The sequence below is a fragment of the Dreissena polymorpha genome, chromosome 4 (genome assembly GCF_020536995.1).
Source record: "Dreissena polymorpha isolate Duluth1 chromosome 4, UMN_Dpol_1.0, whole genome shotgun sequence".
In the NCBI taxonomy this organism is placed as follows: Eukaryota; Metazoa; Mollusca; class Bivalvia; order Myida; family Dreissenidae; genus Dreissena; species Dreissena polymorpha.
In genome coordinates, this window is record NC_068358.1 from 1,198,729 (window position 1) to 1,215,268 (window position 16,540).

The 16,540-nt window shown below is 33.3% G+C and overlaps 1 protein-coding gene across 2 annotated transcripts in view; it reads left to right on the plus strand.

The window, feature by feature from the left end:
• The window catches only part of LOC127876202 (homer protein homolog 2-like), a 114,945-nt gene that overhangs the window by 91,436 nt on the left and 6,969 nt on the right, over positions 1-16,540 (plus strand). Inside the window, exons 1-8 of one of the 2 annotated variants that reach the window (XM_052421257.1) lie at positions 5,948-6,606; positions 9,543-9,699; positions 10,722-10,853; positions 11,677-11,871; positions 12,452-12,606; positions 13,835-13,991; positions 14,649-14,768; positions 15,207-15,287. In XM_052421257.1, the coding sequence (XP_052277217.1) occupies positions 6,545-6,606; positions 9,543-9,699; positions 10,722-10,853; positions 11,677-11,871; positions 12,452-12,606; positions 13,835-13,991; positions 14,649-14,768; positions 15,207-15,287 (1,059 nt within the window). In that variant the 5' untranslated portion in view covers positions 5,948-6,544. Of the gene's footprint in view, positions 1-5,947; positions 6,607-9,542; positions 9,700-10,721; positions 10,854-11,676; positions 11,872-12,451; positions 12,607-13,834; positions 13,992-14,648; positions 14,769-15,206; positions 15,288-16,540 lie in introns of those variants that run through there. The other variant, XM_052421258.1, reaches the window with a different exon arrangement.

Genomic DNA, 16,540 nt, shown 5'->3' on the forward strand with positions numbered 1-16,540 from the left:
GCTGTTTGATATTGATCCATATGTTATCAATAAATGAAGTTATAAATGAAGTATGAGGTTAATCATTCACATTTAGTGTTTAATAAAACAGTAAAGATCACATTTGCGTCATAGAATACCAATATTCATTTTTGTTGAATGAAATCTAAAATTATGGAAAAAAGCTACATTTTCTCTGATCTGATTTTTATTTACCGTAAACGTGAAATAGCTGCAACAACAGCATCCTCATTATCAATGTAACAATTGCATAAGTGTGACTCAGTAAAATGGCAGAAAATATATAGCATCAACAACAACAACAATACCAAGACAATGTAATATGATTTTATAATGCAGTGTTAACAATTATACAATATCATTCTATTATATCAGTATGTAACTTAGAATCTTTTAAGTTTACTGATATGATAACATTAAATTAGTATTTATTAAATGATATTCTTATTAGTTTACTAAAATGCTGTTGATAACAGAAGTAAGCAACAATTTTATAAATGAGCGTTTTTTAAAGTTTAAAGTAATTATAATAGACAGTTCGCTATCAAGTTACTGTTCGATATTTTTCAAAAAGATGTATACTGTGAAACCATTTATTTTCGACAGCACAACATTTCGTCATTTTTATAAAAATGACGATTTCGTCAGCACTTAAATTCGCCGATTTCTGATTTTGAATTTTTAAAAAAATGCGTCAGTCAATATCCGATTTGTGTGTAATACATATGCGGGAACACACTTAAGAATCAATGCAGGAGGTGGGGCCTGTTTGTCACATGCCAATTAACTAGTCTTTTGTTATCAAGGGACAGTAATGGACCCTCTTAATGTATGCCATTCACACGTTCATTGTTATGATTAGCGTACAAGTGGGATCGAATAACCGTTAACGAGTGTTTGTAACAACGAAGCCAATTGCCAATTAGTCTTATTCTATTATTATAATTGAAAAAAGTGCTTTTTTATTCTGATATCAACATTAAAATTATAAACTCTATGTGTGTGTTTGTTCTTAAAAAGTAAACTACCGGTATATAAATAAAAAATGTCAATAATTTAAAAATAAATAAATTTATACATATAAAATAGTTATAAGTGTGGTTAAACGCAAACAATCAAACAGCGAACAACAATTAAAATATTCTTTATTAATTTGTGATAAACACGCATGTTAATCACACATCGTAATCTTTTCATTTGGTTTATTGTCTTTCATCGGCATTCGCTGCGTGATGGCTAATATGCAACACCCCTGAAAAACACAATGCAACTATTGGGTAATAAAGTTATAAACAATTAGCGCTAATTCATTACCATTCTTCATAAACGAAGTCAACGTATTCGATACAGCTGTACTGCACGCGCGTTTTAAAGAAGTGTAACGTGCCAGTTAAGTACCTTGTGTAATCTACATCCCTTTCTGTCAAAACCGGATTAATCTTGATTACGAAACAGCAGTGAATGTGTGCATGGATTATGTTGGAATTTAATGCCTCATGTCTGCGGTAAAGTTTTAAAATATTGTTCAACTTAGTGTTTGTTTTTGTTCAAACATAGAGCATGAGTGTTCGTTAGGGTCTTAAATTCGCCGATCGGTCGACTGACGAAATTTATGAAAATTAATGCCTGACGATTAATAATGGTTTCACAGTAATACATCTTTTATTACATGTAACCTTTTTGATATCATGGTGGGTGAAGGCAATTTATTTGACATAAATAACAAAATATTACTTAAAATATTGTTTTTAATGCATAAGCTTGTTGGATAAGCAAAACAGCTTATGTATACCTTTTCCCTCTTTAAGCAAAGTGAAAATGGCTATGTGCAAACAGCATAAAACCAGAACAGCCTGCGAGTAACTCCCAGTCTGTTCAGGTTTTATGCTGTTTGCTGCTCATCAGTATGTAAGAGTTGCGAATGAAGCCTTTAAAACTTGAATCTAGTAAGAAAGGTCTTTAATTATATCTAACTTTCTAAGGAACAACAAATGCGTAAATATACGTATCTAAGTGGTAATGGGTCAAAATACCATTTAACTCTAAATTAAATCAATTTTTATGCCCCCAATGGAGGGCATATAGTGATCGGACCATCAGTCCGTCTGTCTTTCCGTCACACTTTGCGTTTAGGTTTCGCGTTTAGGTTTCGAAAAATGCTCATAACTTCAATGTTGCTTCAGATAGCAACTTGATATTTGGCATGCATGTGTATCTCATGGAGCGATTGTAGGACATAAGCCCCCCAGGACAAAACCCCCCCAATGAAAAAATGAACATTTGGACAATTGCCCCCCAGTAGTAATAACAGGTAGGATATAAGCCCCCCAGTGCTTATTTTGCATCTGGATATTTGTCCCCCAGTGCTTATTTTAGGAGTGGACATTTGCCCCCCAGTGCTAATATCATATGTTGTTTCCATTAGACTAGTATATCTCATTATTTGGATTCAGTATTATTTCATATCTCATAAATATATAATGATAGAAACTTGAATCATTATAATTCGAAATAAAAAAGGTCCAGAAACTCACTTTAAATTGCCTAATCTTAGGTAAAACAAACATCTTAAAGAATTTGAATTGTTTTTTAATTAATCAATCAAAAGGATTATCAGATTGTTAGTGGTGTTACATGTGGCTTTGATCATATACTAGTTAATGAAAATTAAAGGCTTCTGTATTTAATCAATCAAAAGGATTAAAAGGTGGTGATAATTGGACATGATTATCTGCTCAATCAAGTAATGTCGTTTAAAATTAGGCACTGGGGGGCAAATGTCCACTTCTAAAATAAGCACTGGGGGGCAAATGTCCAGATGCAAAATAAGCACTGGGGGGCTTATATCCTACCTGTCATTTCTCTGGGGGGCAATTGTCCAAATGTTCATTTTTTCATTGGGGGGGTTTTGTCCTGGGGGGCTTATGTCTGGATCCCTCATGGAGCTGCACATTTTGAGTGGTGAAAGATCAAGGTCACCCTTCAAGGTCAAAGGTCAAAAAAACTAATTCAAGGGAAGTAATAAGCTTCAAAGGCAGATAATTATCTGTATCTGCCAAATGATTTTTAAAAAAAATCAAAGTGGAGCAGTAGGGGGCATTGAGTTTCTGACAAACACATCTCTTGTTGAGTATTCATTTTTAAAGAATATTCTATATTCTAAGACTCAATCTAAGAATTGTTTGTTGAATACACAATAAGTTTCATCTAAAAACTATTTGTTCTTTGAGTGGTTGTGACACTCAACTTATGAAACGTACAGCCCTAGGCAAAAATTAAGTGACCATCAAATTTCTGGTGTTTGATCAGGTGTTACAGCTAATGTATTGGAACATCGGTGACCCGTAGACCCAGTAGTACCATATGATGATTGACCAATTAACGTGCCAGCCATTGCGATTTATTATCTTTGCTAGTGTTTATTTTGAGGAATTGTGGATGCTATTTACTCTGTTTACTGATACTGTGAAGGAATACTTAAGGATCTGGACAACGAGAGCGTTTAATACAATTTACTATAAAAATTCTACATGTGATGACCTCGCTGTATTTGCTTTGCATTTTTAGAGACAGACTAGTGTTGTTCATATTTGTGTTTCTTCCTGTTTTCACTTTCTTTTGAAATTTGTGTCGTTTCAAGTTACAAGGAGTTAGGAATTTAAAATATTTGCATCCATATAAGAAAATGTTGCATTGATTTGAATGGATATATTTATGGTAGACGGTCAAAACAAATTAAAAATTTAAAATGATAATAGTCTTATTGTTGGGTTTGTACTTTTTTCTAAGCTGGAGGCCAAATTTAATGTTTTCCAGATTCTGCTTTGAACAATATGTTGAAATGATTATTCTTAGATAGCAATGTGCAGAAAGAAGTTTTGTTGCCAACTTCCTTAGATTTAGTGTGCATTTTAACAGATGTAAATAGGCCGGATGAATTACTGAATTGTTTCTTGTATATTGTTCAGGACTTTGTTTGCCTTTCTTTAGCAAAGCTGTTATAATGAACATATTAATCATACAGATTTTATTTGTAACCCTTTGCATGCTGGGAAATTTGTCGTCTGCTAAAATGTTGTCTGCTGACTTTCTAAAATTTTCTTCAATGCTTTTTCAAAGAAAACTATCAAAATAGCAAACAGTTTGGATCCTGATGAGATGCCACGTTCTGTGGCGTCTCATCTGTACCCAAACTGTTTGCAAAGACCTTTAAAATTCGGTTCCAGCACTGAAAGAGTTAAATGCATGTTTGCAAGATTCAATGTATATTGAACATAAAAGAAAATTATTGAAACAGATATTGACAACTCTCAACTTTACTTTCTTTTACCCTTATAATTGTGAATAAAACAGGTTTACAGTTTATGAGATATTAACAGTTACATGGGCATATAAGCAAACCTTGAGTTCAGAGATATTAGCATCAGGTTTTTCAGGATAAAATAATTATGTCTTTAGTGTTATCAATCTTTCAGGTGTTACGAATTTTAGAAGTTGTAATTACGTAGATAATTGCAAATACATGAGGTCTGATTATCTTCTAAGAGTTAACAGGAAATCGTGAAGTTGGACATATTTAATGCTTTAAAGAGTTTTATCGTCCATATATATTTATTTTAAGAGAGAAATAAGAACTATAGAGGATATATTTTTAGACTTTACACAGAGTAATTCTCAGATTGTGCTGATAAGCTAGTGTTTGTTTGCTTGAGATTTGGAGATTAATGGTTTGATGGCTTCCAATTTTACCTGTTTACTTCTGTGGCTTCAGTCAGTTGTGTTGCTTTTCCAACAAAGATAAGAGAGCGAAACTGCAGGTTGTATTGGGTTGCAGAAAAGGCGTTTAATGGTGCAATGTTCTGGGAGGCATTTAAAATCACTTTTTGAAGTGGAATCAAGTGTTTTGATGAGTCAGTGACAGTCTGGAATTACACTATTCAAAATTGTTTTCTGAATAATAAAACTTATAAATTTTGATTATCGTCTGTGTCAATATGCATAGTGTGCTTTGTAGTTTTTGTTATCTTTGAAATGTGTTAATTGGAAATTATTAAATAACTATATATATTATTCTTTGTGAGTATGCAGAAATAGTGTTAATCAAATACAAATATAATTAATACATTTGGTATCATGTTGATTTCAATAAAACAACAAAGTTAACTAATGCAAAAAACAGCATCAGAGCACATCTGTTTTATTTATTTTCAAAAACAAGGAAATTTATAAAGACCCTGGCACTGTGTATATTTGAAGTCGGCTCAATGTTGTAGTTTAACCCTTTGCATGCTGGGAAATTTGTCGTCTGCTAAAATGTCGTCTGCAGAATTTCTAAAATTAGCATTTTCTTCGATTTTTTTCAAAGAATACTATCAGAATAGCAAACAGTTTGGATCCTGATGAGACGCCACGTTTTGTGGCGTCTCATCTGGATCCAAACTGTTTGCAAAGGCCTTTAAAATTCAGCTCCAGCGCTTTAAGGGTTAAAAAACATAAAGATAAAGAAGTTCACAACTGATAATGATCCACAACAAAAGAACAGGTTTAAACCTTTACCACAGTGTGTGATAGTTTTATCTATCTTGATCACTAAAAATCGATTCATTTTGTTATGGAATGTGTGTTAATTGTACTTTGGTATTTGTAAAAAAAATAATTCTCAATGTTAAACAAATTTCCTTCGCTGTGATATTATACATTACTATAATATAATGATCTGTTGTTGATTGAAACATGCAATACATATTTGTTTAATTTGTAAAGAAGTTTTTAAAATTTCACTCAGGATTAATTGTGACATGTCATTTGACTTAATTAGTTCATAAACATTTCAAACTTAATGGGAAATATATGTTTAATATGTCTAAGATTGTTATTATTGTCAATTTGTACTAAAATGAATTTCAATCAAATGTTGTTCCAAACATATTTAGATATGTCTTCATGGGCTTTGTATGTGACTATATGTGTGTATTCTCAGTGAAGTGTCAAAGATAATGTCTTCTGGTTTGATATTTGTATAACAAAAAGGTGTTTTGTACATCCTGACGGTGAACTTTTAAATGTCAGTAATGACTTTTGTGATAAAGCTGGATCATTTGACACTGATGGGCTATTTGAAAACATGTAAATCTTAGAGGATGACAAGTTATTTTGGACAGGAAACTAATTAAATTTGTGTTGTTAAATGGCATATATAAGATGAACATAAGAAGTGTCTCATTGGTGAATATTTTGATGTTGAAGGATGATCTATGTTGATTTTATAGATCAAGATTCAATAAAATGTTACATACTTAGAACATTTATTTCATATTTAAATGGTATGTTATAGAACACTGGATTATTTGAGAAAGATCTGAGGAACACTTGAGTAAATCTGAGGAGCATTCACCATAGATCTGAAGGAACATTTGAGAAACATTTTATGCAGAACTTTTGAACATGTAAGATAGATCTGTGGAGCATGTAATATAGATCTGAACTAGTCACTTTAGATATATCTATGAAAAAACAAACTGAAATATATTTAAGAAAGTAAGAAATGAAGCAACCTCCAGAACTGCATCCTCAACTTGAAAAACATGCGCAGGACGTGATAGCTATGTAAGTCTTCCTTGGTACCATGTGTTAGTAGTTTCTTATGTAGATTTCCATTTTAATTTGTGTAGCAATTATTATATACATCATAGGGGTTCATAAATAACAGTATCATTAATTTTTATAAAGTAATTTAGTATATTCATAAAATAGAATAGATCAAGAACATTGATGAATTCTGTCTGAATGTCAGGTTTGTTTAAGTTATTTTCTCTTCAAGTATAAAAATGTTTGCTATTGCATGTCATTTTAGTACTACAATATTGGCGTCTTGCACACGGTTTCTCACTTACTCACTAACGTTGGTTTATGTAGATAAATTGTAGCCCAGTATTTACAGAAGAGGGTCTCCAAAAAGATCATAAATGTCAGTTGCTTAAAATAAGTAGTTGTTCAAACATGTGTCCTTGTATATAGTTCATTTTTAGTCACACGTGAGATAAATTGTTGTAATGTCATGATCAAATCAAATAAATTGTAGCAAAAGACATCAATCAATATTTTATGAACGTTTTATGACACAGTTTACCAAGGTGTATACTAGAACCTATAAACCTGAACATTTTAACCCTTTGCATGCTGGGAAATTTGTAGTCTGCTAAAATGTTGTCTGCTGAATTTCTAAAATTAGCATTTTCTTTGATTTTTTTCAAAGAATAGTATCAGAATAGCAAACAGTTTGGATCCTGATGAGACGCCACGTTCTGTGGCGTCTCATCTGGATCCAAACTGTTTGCAAAGGCCTTCAAAATTCGGTTCCAGCACTGGAAGAGTTAATCCCAGACATATTGACAGTTCCTCTGTCAGAGAGGGGAGATTAGTTGGAGATATGTTGGAGATGTTAATGTAATATTTCAGTCACCTGAGCACAGGTAAACTCAGTATAACTTGCAGCTGATGAAAGTTGTACCGAAATGAATGCAGTAATTTTATAAAGAATTTTAGATATATATGCAATTTTCATGAAAGTTTGTTTCTTCAGAATTTTTAATTAAAAAGTTTCCTCATGGAATAATTTTCTGAATTGCATCGTTTATTACGCAACTGTTCCTAAGTAACCGATAAATGTAAGATGATGGCAAATCAAAACCTAATGCTGCTTACACTGTTTCGCCCATCACCATAATATGTTGGAAATTGTGTTTCTCTTTAAAGAGAGGACAATAAAATATTACTATTTTAATAAATTAACTGGTCAGTGTATAATCTTAATACCAATGTAACAACATTCGGGTGTCCTATAGAAGGGTATAAAGTATGACCATTAATTAGTAGCTTTCAACACCATAAATCTGCCATTTATGTCTGAATAAATTAGCTAAGATGACCTGCTAATTGTCATGTAGTTGAAACTTTCCTTGAATTAATTTTAATGTTTTCTGTCAGGTTTCGTATGGGGGCCTGGGGCCATTTAAATTGTGATAGTCTGACGTCAATTAAAGTGATATAAATTAACTGATCTTGTATGTGTGTGTTTTTATATCTATTTAGTTTCATCTAAGATGGTTAACACTGATATTGAAAGTTCACAAGTGCTTTCTTTTGGAATGCTATTTCAGTATTTTTATTGCATGAACTCGGATAGTTAATATTTACTGAATAATTTGTGATGCATGATAAATGAGAATAATGCTTAAGATTAACCAAATTTAAAAGAATTCTAATTCATCACCCTGGACTACATTGTGCCATTTTCATATCATATAAATGCTTATCAGGAACATATTATGTATTTTGTTTGTTATACTTGATCAGTTTATGTCATAAAATATTTACAACATTTTGCCATTTTCATATATTTACTCAACACAACTGCAGGGGTTTAATCATACAAACATTGCCTGAGGAGGAATAAATTACTTAACAAAATGCAAATTATCACATTCTTTACCTGGATATTGTTCAGGATAAATCTGTTCAAACATGATCTATTAGCTGCCACTGAAAGATAGTTCTAAACACGAACAATTATTTTGAAAACCGGTACTTAAGAAGTCTACGATTGTGGCTAGTCATATTTTTTTTGTTTATTGAATTTTTTATCCAGCAGGGTGCCAGCCTTTGAGTTTTTATCATCCTAAACATAAGATTTTTCACAAACAATTTTGGGATATCAGAACCTTTGGAGTTTAATTGAGCGAGTGATTAATGAACCTGCAAAAACACCTGACCGTGACTCTGGTCTAGATAAGGTTGCTGATAAAATGCAGCTACCCAGTGATAAAGAATTGGATGTTGATATACTGAAGTAAGTAGGAGTTATGGGACTTGAGGTGGTGTGTTTAATGTGAAGGTATAGATGGAATAGGCTTCCAATGAATCATCATTTACAAAGTTGTCAGACAATACATTTAACTTAGTCAGATTTCTTTTCAAACAGAAAGTTCAGTACAAGTTCAAGTATCATGAGTTCTTTTTTGTTGTTGCTTTTTTATGCAAGAAACTTAATAAGAGGCATAAGCTTGATATATTTGAAAGAAACTTTCTGTGATCTTCAAAGCTTTTAACTTGTTCATTCACCTTTTCTACCTCCAATATAGTATAAGCGTGAAATTAGTTAATGTGCTTACAACATGAGTTAATCATTAGGAAAAATGGGCTCAATCCATTTGCCTAAAGTATCTCCACATATTAGCCTGAGCAATTGGCACAGGCTAATCAGTGATATACTTTTCGCTTTTATAGAAACTTTCTTATGAACAAAGTCTCCTTTAACTAATGACAATGCAGTCTAGGTAGAAATTGTTGTTCCTGATAAGCCTGTGCAGACTGCACAGGCTATTCTGGGGCGTCACCAAACGCGTATAAATTATGCCTTATTTTGCAGAGCATGGCCGAAGTATTAGATTCAATAGTTTGAATCATTACTACTATCCCTCTCATTAGTGAACTGCACAAATACCCTACATCTATGTATATTTTCTTGCCTTGTATGTTTTCAGGGAGCAGCCAATATTCTCCGTGCGCGCCCATGTGTTCCAGATCGACCCCGAGACGAAGAAGAACTGGCTGCCGTCCAGCAAGTCTGCTGTTCCTGTCTCGTACTACTATGACAGCGCTCGCAACACGTACCGGATCATCAGTGTCGAGGGTTCGAAGGTAAACATCTGCCATGGCTATTCACAATTTTGAGAAGTTTGCACAAAATTTACAATAATTGAATTACAAGGTAAGTGTGTGACAAATTTTTTCACTATTTTGAAAAGTTTGCAACACATTTTTGTCACAATTGTGAAAACTGTGTGACTCATTTATTCATAAATTGAGGGGCCAAATGCCACGGAAAAAAGGCCCTGTCTTTTTTTTTATAGCTACATTAGCTTCGCACTACTCAACCTCAGAAAATCTTTGCTTTGTGCTGTCTAATTAAAACATGTCACAAAATTTGTGTCTTGGTTATATACTTTATTAGTGTGTTTATTGCATATATCGTGATTTTGTGTGTGTGTGGAATTATGAAGCATTGATATGTTTGTTTTCTCACGGCCTCTAAAGCACTAACATTTGTTTTCTGATGTCTGCTGTAGTGAAATTTGTTTTGTGCAGATTTATTATGTCATGAATAAATATTACCCATTTGTAAATTGGTTTTGATGAAAGGCTTAAGTATCTCCTAGACTGCGAAACCATTAAATTAATGTGCATAATGTTTTGTGTTGTTTTTTATTTAGACAATTTCGGAGTTAAAAAAAATAAAATTGTAGAGACATGTATTGAATCAGAATCATTCACTTAATGATTATACAGGATTCATATTTGTAAGGTATAATAACCGACTAATCTACAGGATCTACAATGATTTTTTGCATATTTTAGTTCATTATCATTTTGCTATGTCCCTTCAAAATTTTAATTTGAAACATGATTATTTAAGTCTGAATCAATAAATGATCATTGAGTCTACAAATACATTTGGTCAATCATAAATGAACAGTCCAAATAGACTCTCAATTTTACCATAATCCTTAAATCCAGCTTTAGTCTGTTACAAAAGTAACGAGTCAGAATAAAGCTGTACTATCTGCTGTACATTTCCATACCAAATACTCCAGTTAGACATACAAATCAATATGTACACACAGTGTGTCATTCTAATGTTTCCAATTATTTTTCCCACACAGGCAATCATTAACAGCACCATCACGCCCAACATGGCATTCACAAAGACCTCTCAGAAGTTTGGCCAGTGGTCAGATCCGCGGGCTAACACGGTGTACGGTTTGGGGTTTGGAACTGAGGCAGACCTCGCAAAGGTAGGCATTGAATCAGCGTTCTTATTGAATTGCTTAACCATTCACCTCTCAGATATGCAATTTGAAGCATTTTTAATCATAAAGGAAAATGAAATTAAATGTAAGACCTTTTTAACTAGATTCAAGTTTTGAGGCTTCATTTCCAATCCTATGGTACTCATAAGCAGCAAACAGCATATGACCTGAACAGACTGCGAGATAATCTCCGGTGGTTCTGTTTTTATGCTCAGGTTGCATATAGCCTTTTTCATTTTGCATCTGAGAGGGAAAGGAAATGAATGAACATGTTAGCTGTATTAGTGTGTTAGTTGTAAATCAATGTTCTTGTATTGCTAAACTTGATGAATAAGTATAATTGTGTTATTTGTTAAATGTGGTTTGTTTAATATTCAAAAGTGTTTGTATGTTGTTGTTTTTATGTTGTTACTAATAGGTTTTTGTATCAGTTGTGATTCGTCTTTGCATAGTGTAATATTATTTGTTAAATTTTATAATGATATATTTATTACTATGTTAGAAATTAAAATTTTATAATGATATAATTATTACTATGTTAGAAATTAAAATAAACAAAAGCAATTTGTGTGTATTATGTGTTTTATATGATTTCTTCAGACTTGAATATTATTTGAGTGTATTTAATGTACATTTTAAATAAAGAGTTACATAAATATAAACATACACTCTTTTGGAAGAGTTAATATTCTTTTTTTGCATTTCTTTTCATTAACCAAATTGCTTTTTGAAATACAACATTACATTAAAACTACTCTGAAAATTACATTCATGTATATAATAGCATTCTTTGTTGCCGTTTTTACAGTTTGTTGAAAAGTTCAAGGAAGTGAAAGACCTGACCAGACAACAAATGTCCCAAGGCCAGTCCCCACCCACGGTGAACGGACAGACAGACGACAGCCTGACATCATCAGCCACGCCCACTCCCCGTGAGACCCCGCCAAATCGAGGCATCTTTCACACGCGCAGCTCTAGTCTTACATCTATGAAAGACGCGAATGTGAGTTTACGGAAACTGAAGCTTGGTGTCAAATCAGCAAACTAATTTACAATTGAATTGATCAATTTGTAACCAAACAACATTATTGTCGCTTTGAAAGGAAGTGAATAGAATTACTGAAATCAAATAATTATTGAGGCAGGTGTTGAGTGATTCAACATATTCAGAAAAATGATTTGTTTCTAAAATTTCGTTATGCAGGCTCACTAGTTTTTAGCTCGGCTTTTTTCGGAGAAAACCCGAGGTATTATCATAGCCAGCTCGTCCGCCGTCCGCGTTATGCTAAAACCTTAACATTAGCTCTAAAATCAAAGTGCTTCCTTATATGACATTGAAACTTCATATGTAGCTGCACCTTGACGGGAACTACACGCCACACCCATTTTTTTGTCACTAGGTCAAAGGTCAAGGTCACTGTGGCCTCTAATATTCTTCTGACAAATTTCATTTATTCAAAACTGCACCTGCAGCCGAGCATCGGCACCCGCTATGCGGTGCTCTTGTTTACTTTTTAGCACAGGCAAATCGTCTTGGCAATGCTTTCTAGTTTGTTAATACCATGAAAATCTCCCTGTTACAGCAACAACCACCGTCAGCAGAACAAAAAGAGAATGTGAATCTCCGGGAACGACGTAACTCCTTCAACAATCCGGGCAACAATGCTAACGGCAACACCTCGCCAGAAAACCAGCTCAAGTACGAAAATGATCGACTGAAGCTGGCCTTAGCCCAAAGGTAATGATTTCTGGCTTAAGCCAATAGAACATATTTAAATCTTAGGATTGACATATAGTTTCCGCACAGTCTGTCACTGCATCAGTACTTTAGAGTATAATTCCATATTTTTTTGTTTTCACTCTCTTACTCAACCAGTTTTTATCAGATTGTCACCAAAAATTCTGAATATGTTTATTAGCATAAATAGGAGGTTCAATTTAAAGCTAGATAACCAGTCAAATATCACCAAGCTCTTTAGAATTCAGGTCGTTGAGTTATTTCCCTTATTATTTGTTGTACTTTAAATATGTCCGGAGCTTGTCTCACAAACTTATAAGGAAACTTCATAGGTAGATCTCATTAAGGGGGTTGTGCATTGCATAAGAACCATAACTCCTGCTCACCTATTTGTTAGAGTTATACCCCCAAATTTTGTCTGGAGCACATCTTAAAAACAAAAAGAGATACCAACTTGAAACCAAAAAGAGATATCAACTTGAAACTGAAACCATATGTTTATCTCATTATGTGGATGTGCAGTGCACACAAATTATTACTATAGTATTTATAAAGGTCTTACTAAGACTTAGGTCTTATTTAGGGAATGTGCAGTGCTTAAGAACCATAAATCTTGCGCCCTTATTTGTAGAGATATTGCCTTTAGTTAATGATTAAACTGTTTATTATAAATTTACATCATGATTGTCCACACAATACTCATTTATGTGTTCAGTGGTATTTAGCGGGGCCATACTTGTGCAACGGACACATTTCATGTTGAGGAAAATATTTTGACTGCTCATTGTGTGGTGACTAAACTGATGAAAGCATGTAAGTCGCCATACCAGTGATGCAACTTGATCAAGGATATATGGGGTCATCTAGTCGCCATACCATATCTGTAACTCAATCTTAACCCTTTGCATGCTGGGAAATTTGTCGTCTGCTAAATTGTCGTCTGCTAAATTGTCGTCTGCTGAAGTTCTAAAATTAGCATTTTCTTCGATTTTTTTTCAAAGAATACTATCAGAATAGCAAACAGTTTGGATCCTGATGAGACGCCACATTCTGTTTGCAAAGGCCTTTAAAATTCGGTTCCCGCACTGAAAGGGTTAATCAACATAAACTTAAAATGTAAAGCAGAAATGTTTATAAACCCCTTTCAAATTTACTACTATCATATTCAATACATTGCAGCCCTTTAAAATCCATGATATAACTTTTGTCATTTTGATGTTGCCTTCAGTTCTTCCAATGCAAAGAAATGGGAGGTTGAGCTACAAACCCTGAAAAACAACAATGCACGGTTAACGGCAGCGTTGCAAGAATCCACCTCCAATGTTGAAGAGTGGAAGAAACAGCTGGCGGCATACAAGGATGAAACAGGCAGACTCAAGAAAAAGGTATGAGTCGGGTTTTTATAATGTATTTTGAATGTACATTTTTGTCTGGCTTTTATAGTAAAAGTAACTACCACCATCAAATTTTTCGACGAACAGAGTTGCAAGTGTAATGCATCAACACCAAAAGCAAAGATAAAGAGCAGCAAAATAATCATAATTGATCATATTGATTTATGACAATATCATGTATTCATATTGTGCTGAAACAATATATAACAATAATACATTAACTGAAATAAGTACAACTCAAAATCAGTTTATTTTTTTCCTGCTAAACTTCTGTGTAAGGTTTCAAACAAGAAAAGAGAAAAAATGGTCTTAGTTTACCTCTGTCATATGGACAACAGTTGTAACTGATTATTTCAATGTTTTTCGAAGTTTAACAAATTTTAACTCTTTCCCACTCAGCAGGGAAGTGAAAATGACTTTTTGCAATCAGCATACAACCAGAACAGCATGCTGTTCTGTTTTAATGCTGTCTGCTGCTGATTATTATATTATGGTTCCAAATTAAGCCTTGTAAACTTAATTCTATTACGAAAGGTCTTTAATTTAATTTGATTTTCTAACTATGAATGGGTGTAATGCAAATCTGAGTGGTAAAGGTTTAAGACTGTATGAAGTCTGTTAAGAAACTTAATTTTGTATTTATCCCAGGTTTCGGATCTGGAGCAGTCTGGTGGGAATTCTGAGCAAGTGTCAGCATTGGAGCTCGAACTTTCGGAAGCGAACGATAGGGTGGAGACCCTGCAGCGCGACAACAAATACAAGGATCAGGTACTGGACTGGCTGGCATTGGTTCTTGGCTTGCTTCCAGAAGATTTTAGAAATGTGTTTATAAAAGTTGCTGGCACATGATTCAGAACCTCTGTTCCTTATTAATGAGTTGGTATTAAGAGTATTTTATTATTGTTTTTAAATTGCTTAACTAAGAGTTTGGAAACTGTGTTTAATATTAAACTTAAGAATTTAAAACATCATTCCAGCAAACGTATTTTAAGTAACAGATTTTGCAATAATATGTTTTAAAGTTGATGAATGTAAGGAGCATCAGGAGTTCCAAAAGATCCTACTTCGGAAAGTTTAAAAATTAACTTGGAACTACCATCGCCAAGCCTTTTAAGAAGGTTTTTCATTTGATTATATTTAATTTCCATATATTGATGATCATGGGAAGAGCAGTAATAATTAGAAACTGTCTTTTAATTTCTTTAGGAAGTAGATCGGCTTCAACAGCGTCTTGCCGAAATGCAGACAAGGGAAACAGCCAACGGGAATTTGCAAGGCAAATTAAAGGTTGGATCTCTATTTCGCACCTCTTCAAAATCCAAACTGATCAAAGTAAGCCAGGACAACAGCCACATGGTACTCGATGTTGTCTGGCATGTGATTAGTCTGGAATGTTCATTATATTGTTTATTTTGAGTTAGATTCAGACGTTTAAAAGCTATTTAGATATATTCTTTTTGTCTAAAACTGTTCTTATTATTACCGAAAAGTTTCTGTAACATACTGTCTGAGCATTGTTTGTTTTTTTCTTTTCTACATTTCTTTCTTTGGTCTTTAAATAATTCTTCCTTTTCTCGCAGGTTGATCAGGTGAAAGTAAGTATTGCTCATGATTGTTACCATGGTAATGCAGCAGATATGTTCACTAATATATCAGTCGAAATAACCTTACGGCATTAAAAAGAATTTTTAGGACAATCTGTTAAAACTTACATGTATGCTACCTTACCCATGAAATTTTGATGGAGCAGATCTTTTGATTTAACTATGGGACTAGAATGTTACATAATGACATGCCATACATTCAAATAATAGGTCGGACTTAAAGATCAAAGGTCAAATATAGGCAAATCACAACTTTCCCAGATTGTTACTTTATCAGGCAAATTTTTAAATAACAAATGTGAAGAGAATGTGTTACAAAGATTCACTTTCAAGTCAAAGGGCAATTATGGACACAATACTGATAGTCTGGTTAATTTGTCATTTATAAGGCGATTTAAGTATAACTTAACATGCAGAGACAGCAGGAGTTCTTAATGCAGAGGCCAAGGTCTAACTTAGGGGTCAGTTATGGAAATATGTAGAAATACACCTGTGCCCAATACCGGGTCATGCAGTAATTTGTCTCTGAAACACATGAAGTTATTCCTATTCAGTCAAAATTAACCTTCACCTCTGGATTTTTAAGTAGCATTTATTTAATCTTCAAATAAAATCATACATGATGTGAATTGTATTATTAACAAACAGTTGACAAATCCTTTGAATGGTAAAACAAGTGGTTGTGTGACACATAGGTTCAGCTTGTTATTATATTTACAGATCTTAGCACTTACTTGATGCACTAAATAGTGTAGATGGATCACGTTTTAATGTTTAAGTTTTTTGCATACCATAAATGTAGATCATATTAAAAGCAAATGCACTTGATAAAAATGCTTGTATTGGAATAACAAGTTGACACTGTCATGTTGTATTTAATTGGGATATTGCTTTCTTATGGTCATTTTGATACACTCTTATATGTTGCTGTTGCAG